We start from the raw sequence: 6,245 nt of genomic DNA, 5'->3' as shown, positions 1-6,245 counted from the left end.
TTTTTTTTTTAAATAAACTGAAGTTTTAGTTTAACAATAGGTTATTTAATTAATGATAAGAATTTGTATTTGATTAGATTAAATATTATTATTATTTGTATTAGATTAGATTAAATATTATTATTATTATTATTATTAGTATTAGATTAGATTAAATATTATTATTATTATTAGTATTATTAATAATTTTAATCAATTAAATGAGAGAATGACAAGTGTCTCAAAACAGGTTTCTTTTATTATATAGTATAGATTAGGTGAAAAGATTTAACAATTTTCCGAACGTTGAGACCTTTTTATCATTAACGTATGGGGAAATCATCAAAAATGGGAATTATGTCTTAGCCGTCACAATCGACGAAGTTTACTTGGTGAAAGGTGATTGACTAGAATTGTGATGTCTATTTTAACAAAGGTTAGTTTAGTGATTTTCATTTAATATCTCACCTTAAAAAGACAAGTAACAAGTTAGATCCTTAACCGGTCTAGTTGAATTATAACCATTTATTTTATAAGGTTTTTATAACATTCATAACCGGTCTAGTTGAATTATAAACATATATTTTGTATTTTTTTTAATAGTTAATACGTTAACAATATTTAAAAATTTGTAATCTTTTTACTATAACACTTTATAAGTTATAACTTATAACTAAAGCACCTAACTCTTAGGCTGGTGGGTTTGATCTCGCGCCCCTGCCACCTCACCTTTTATAACATTCCATAGCGCCCCTTTCCCCATTTCCTAGGCACCAAAGGGGGAGCTATCCTTGACTTTCGCCAAAGAGATAGCGGGCGTGAATGAGTGCATCTGGAGGGCCTCATGCCTCTTAACCAATTAGATTTTGTTTATTTTTTTTTCTTTTTTTAATATTTAATTAGGTGGTGGCGCTAATAGGGTTTTCCCAGACCATCAGTGTTAAACGGGGATCATTTTTATCTCAAAATTTACGTGATGTGATAAAGCCCTACGGACTTTAAACCACACTCACCAACCTTACACCTTAAGTATTTTCAATGTCTTAAAAGGTTTTCAAAATTGCTAGGAAGCTTAAGTATTTTCAATGTTCTAAAAAGTTTTCAGAATTGCTAGGAAGCTGCCCTAAAATATATTCTAATTTACATATATATTTCTTGGTTCAAAGCACAATGTCCCTATAAATATTCTTCCATCCTTTGCTTTTCAACCACACCACCTTCTTCTTCTTCTTCAATTCATCTATGGCGGCTTCTTGTTCAACCTCTTTGTTTCTAGTTTTCTCGTCTCTCTTGATCTTCTCATCTCTTCTTTACGTATCCGAAGCCGATTACTCCGCACCCATTACAAAAGGATTATCATGGGATTACCACCACAAAACATGTCACAAAGTTGAAAAAATTGTTCGAAAACATCTCAAGAAAGTATTCGACAAGGATATCGGTCAAGCAGCGGGCTTGCTTCGACTTCACTTTCACGATTGTTTTGTCCAGGTAGCATTTAACTAAGCACATCATGGTTAATTATTATGATTAATTAAAGTAGTACGTATGTATGTATGTAATGATCATATATAATTATGCATGTAGGGATGTGATGGTTCGGTATTGCTTGATGGGTCTCATGGTGGTCCGAGTGAACAAACCGCACCACCCAACCAAAGTCTACGAAAAGAGGCGTTCGACATCATCGAAGATCTACGGAATTTGGTCCATAGAGAATGCGGGAGAATCGTGTCTTGTGCTGATATTGTTGCTCTTGCGGCTCGTGATGCTGTTCATCTGGTACATATATAGTTACGATATGAATTCAAAATATATCCCTCACAATATTTTTACTTTTAACATAAAAATAGTCATGTTTACCATTGAAGTCCACAAGAATGAGGGGCTATTTGTTTATATCTTAATGGTTTAGAATTTTTATTGGTTCATCACTTAATTGTTTAGTCTATTTGTTTCGCGAGCAGATATCTGAATGGTTAAACATTATAATAAGTTTGAATAGTTAAGACCTCTGATCTGAATTTGTCAAACATTTGCCTATGAACGGTTAAGCATTATACTGGCTTTTACTGATTCTGTACTTAATGGTTTAGATCTCTTACTGATCCAACACTTAACTAGAAGTTGCCTAAACAGCCCCTAGAAGTTGCCTAAACAGCCCCTGACTTGTATTCTTCACGCTGCAAACTTTTAATTGGCACAACAAATTCATATTGCTACACCAGATCCTCCACCAAGCTTATTTTTTAAACGATTTTTTGTAAATGTTTTTTCTAGTTTAATTTTTTTTTTATAAATTATTACTTCGTAACACTGCTTTCTTTTTCTATTAACGTTTAACTTTTTCTAAAAAAAATATTTTATTTAATTAGTTGTAAATTTTATGTATTATGTTATAAAAATCTAATAAAAAACTATGGTAAAGCAATAAAACAGCTAAGATATAAAGGTAAATACATAAAAATAGGGCTGCAAACGAACCGAACGAACACGAACAAGTCCTTGTTCGTGTTCGTTTGTTAAAAATATATGTGTTCACGAACTGTTTATGAACGCTTACCAAACGAGATTTTATGTTCGTGTTTGTTTGTTAAGGAAATGAACTTTTTCGTGTTCGTTTGTGTTTGTTTGTTCATGAACACAAACGAGCACAAACTAATGTTCATGAACACAAACGAGCACAAACTAATGTTCATGAACACAAACGAGCACAAACTAATGTTCATGAACACAAATGGTAACAAACGAACACAAAAAAACGTTTATGAACAAAATACATAATACATTGACACTTATTAAATATTTTATTTTTCGGAATTTTGAAGTATTTAAATAAAATATAAAAGCTAAAAACACTAATGAACTATCAAACACAAACGAACACGTTACCGAACGTTCACGAACATAAATGAACGAATGCACCCTCTGTTCATGTTTGTTCATTTAACTAAACGAACGAAATTTCTTGTTTGTGTTCGTTTGTTTAATAAACGAACGAACACAAACGAACTTCCCGCCGAACAGTTCACGAATTGTTCGCCAAACGTCTGGTTCGTTTGCAACCCTACATAAAAAATAACAAATACAACTATAAAGTGTATTTTTTTTAACTTGATTTGTTAGATAAAAATAGAAGTAACACTTTTTTCGAATTTAAAAAATGATAAATGATAAATTGGTAAATAAAAATATCAATGGTCATTTCAACAAGTTTTCCGGTCAAGATGAATAGTTTCTTTTGATTTTCCAACATTTTGGACCCACGTATATTTGGAAAAGTATTTAACAAGTACTATATGTTAATAATTCAATTTACTAAATAAACTTGTTTTATCTTCTTTATATTTGTGTTACTAAAGTCAGGTGGACCGGACTATGATGTTCCATTGGGTAGAAAAGATGGTCTCTCATTCGCCACAGAAAACGCCACACTAGCCAACCTTCCAGCACCCACAAGTAATGCCACCACTATTCTTTCTGCGCTTGCCGTAAAAAACCTCACCCCAACAGATGTGGTGGCCCTCTCTGGGGGCCACACTATCGGGGTGAGCCACTGCTCCTCCTTCGCCTCGCGTCTCTACCCCACCCAAGACCCCACCATGGAAAAAACCTTTGCCCATGGGCTCAAAGAGGTTTGTCCCACCAACACCACCGATGCCACCACTGCCATGGACATTTACTCTCCAATCAAGTTCGACAACAAGTATTTCGTCGATTTGATGAACCGACAAGGGCTTTTTACCTCGGATCAAGATTTGTATACTCATAAAGTGACTAAACCAATTGTGGAAAGTTTTGCACATGATGAGAAGTTGTTCTTTGAGGCATTTGTGAAAGCCATGATCAAAATGGGACAAATGGAAGTGTTGACCGGTGGAAAAGGAGAAATTCGTGCACATTGTTCTATTAGGAACCCTGATAACAAAGCGTATTTCTCTTATTTGGTTGAAGAAGAGGACCAGTCCGATCTCGAGACAAGGGCCGAATTGCGTTGATGCGTTATAAGCATATCGAGATTGGTTGATCTAGCTTGTTATTGCGCACATTTTCAATATAATAAGGATTTGGTACGGTTTGGAAATGTATCTTTGTAATATCTTGTGACATGTTTAGTTAATTTTTACTTTGTTTTCTTTTGAAATATAGATTTTAAATGCAAACTTCATATTTTGGTTTCTTTGAGTTCTTGATTATATAAATCCGGTCATCAAACCTATACAGATTAGCATGACCAAAAAATATCGTTGGGACATCTAATTGTCATATTTTTCAGTTCGAAATCGAGATGTTAACTGTACCTGCTTGACTTTTCCATATTCACTTATCGCATATGTCTTTAGAGGGTGTTCGGGTTTACGTTTTGAAGTGATTATTTGATTATTACGTTTGTAAAACATAAATAATCTAAAAAAAAATGTTTAGATGAAAAAGTGATTGTCTGCCTACAAAACGCAGTTTTGGAGAAGCATGTATCCTTGATAAGGGGCGGCTTCATCTATCCTTGATAATTTAATTAATAAAAGCTTTAAGCCCTTTAAATTTAAGAGATTTAAAATATTTATAACAAGGTTTTCGAAACTGAACATGATGCGAAACTGAACATGATGAAAAGAGACATGAAATGTTGATTTTGGGTCAGGAAGCTTCTTTTAATAAAGTTTTCAAAGGTATCTTCTTTTAAAAGTGATATGAAAACTTTTTTTTAGTTTCTTAGATGTTTATATATGTTTTTTACTTTTTCCCCAATGTTGGTTGATAATTTCGATATACATTATAAAAAATTGACTAAGAAAAAAGTTTTATTAAAACAAACTCAAAATTGTTATTATTCGATTGAGATCTTAAAACTTGGGGTGTTACAAAAAGAATGAGATATAATTATTAATGGCTAATAATTAATTTTTACTTATTCCTCACTAAGTGTTACAAAAAGAACATGAGATATAAAGAAATGAGTGAATTTCAAAGATTGTCCTTTAGTTTTATACCTATTTTCAGACGCTGTCATTTATGTTTAAAATTGACGAGTTTTGTCCTTTATGTTTTCATATCATACACGTTTTGTCCTTTAGGCCTAACTCAATTAGTTTTTTCAGTTAAATTTGGTCATATGCTTTGCACATGAGGGCATTTTTGTCAATTCAAAGATAAATTCAATGGCAGATTTACAGCTCAAAGCTTCTGCAACCTTTGAATTGACAAAAATGCCCTCATGTGCAAAGCATATGACTAAATTTAACTGAAAAAACTAACTGGGTTAGGCCTAAAGGACAAAACGTGTATGATATGAAAACATAAAGGACAAAACTCGTCAATTTTAAACATAAAGGACAGCGCCTGAAAATGGGTATAAAGATAAAGGACAATCCTTGAAATTCACTCTAAAGAAAGTTATCAATATCAAAAGAGGTGGTGAACGAGTACATGATAAAAATATGAAGATATGCCATCAATAACAACCTAGAAACATAGATACAAGAAGAAAATAATATGTATATTCCACCTAAAAGTGTGGGCGAATCTTATTTCCTACGACACACCTAAAACACATATCTATACTTCTCTAAAACTCCTTAACCTTAGTCCTATGTCTCCACGAACTTCTATCTTTGACCATGTCCTCAGAGAGGTGCAACTCTAATAAATTTTGCCCAATCCACTCATCCTATGTCAATCTGGGTCTACCGTTATCACTCATCCCTTCCACAATGAGGGTGTCCATTGCTCTATCGCTCTAACTGGCTCCATCATTTGCCTCCTCTTTACATGTCGAAACTGTCACACCCCAACCGATGGCGGAATCATCGGGGCGCGGCACTGAGCGAAACAGATTGTCCAGAAGTTTCCACAACAAGTATTATTACAAATTCAGTTAAATGATACGTCCCATACCGTATCCCAAATAAATAAACAAGTTATCATAGAAAGCAACCAGGCAAGTAAATTCCGTTCCGACAACTCAGATTCAAATATTATTACAGCAGTTGTTTATCTGCTTCTAGACCCCTATTCTGTCGACTTTCTGGCTATAATGCCAGAGGACAAGATCTACAGACAACTATGCCTTAGACGCTTGTTCTTGGCAGACAACTATTTGTTGGGGGCTTCTAGAAACTTATTCAAGCCTCGCTTTCCTAGCAGATAAGCATCCTAATTACCTGCCACATACGTTAAAATAAAGTCAATACATAAAATGTAAATGTGAGCACACAAGTTTGATAATAGCATATAGAGTTCGAATAGTTTACGCTATACCAGGCACG

At 33.6% G+C, this 6,245-nt stretch overlaps 1 protein-coding gene across 1 annotated transcript; it reads left to right on the top strand.

Annotated features, from left to right (window-relative positions):
• The first annotated feature begins 1,181 nt into the window (after positions 1-1,181).
• On the top strand, positions 1,182-4,159 carry LOC110917399 (peroxidase 12). The gene is made up of 3 exons (XM_022161967.2): positions 1,182-1,470; positions 1,567-1,761; positions 3,342-4,159. Exons 1-3 carry the CDS (start codon positions 1,222-1,224, stop codon positions 3,975-3,977), a joined length of 1,080 nt encoding a protein of 359 aa, XP_022017659.1. The 5' UTR covers positions 1,182-1,221; the 3' UTR covers positions 3,978-4,159.
• The last annotated feature ends 2,086 nt before the right edge of the window (positions 4,160-6,245 follow it).

The sequence above is a fragment of the Helianthus annuus genome, chromosome 2, assembly GCF_002127325.2.
Source record: "Helianthus annuus cultivar XRQ/B chromosome 2, HanXRQr2.0-SUNRISE, whole genome shotgun sequence".
NCBI classification, from domain to species: domain Eukaryota; kingdom Viridiplantae; phylum Streptophyta; class Magnoliopsida; order Asterales; family Asteraceae; genus Helianthus; species Helianthus annuus.
This window is presented reverse-complemented; position numbering and strand designations above follow the sequence as displayed.

Excerpts from the sequence above, each read along its gene's own strand:
- LOC110917399 (XM_022161967.2), top strand. The coding sequence starts at position 1,222 with ATGGCGGCTTCTTGTTCAACCTCTTTGTTTCTAGTTTTCTCGTCTCTC. Across the intron at positions 1,471-1,566 it reads TTCACGATTGTTTTGTCCAG|GGATGTGATGGTTCGGTATT; the intron begins GTAGCATTTAAC and ends TTATGCATGTAG. Across the intron at positions 1,762-3,341 it reads CTCGTGATGCTGTTCATCTG|TCAGGTGGACCGGACTATGA; the intron begins GTACATATATAG and ends GTGTTACTAAAG.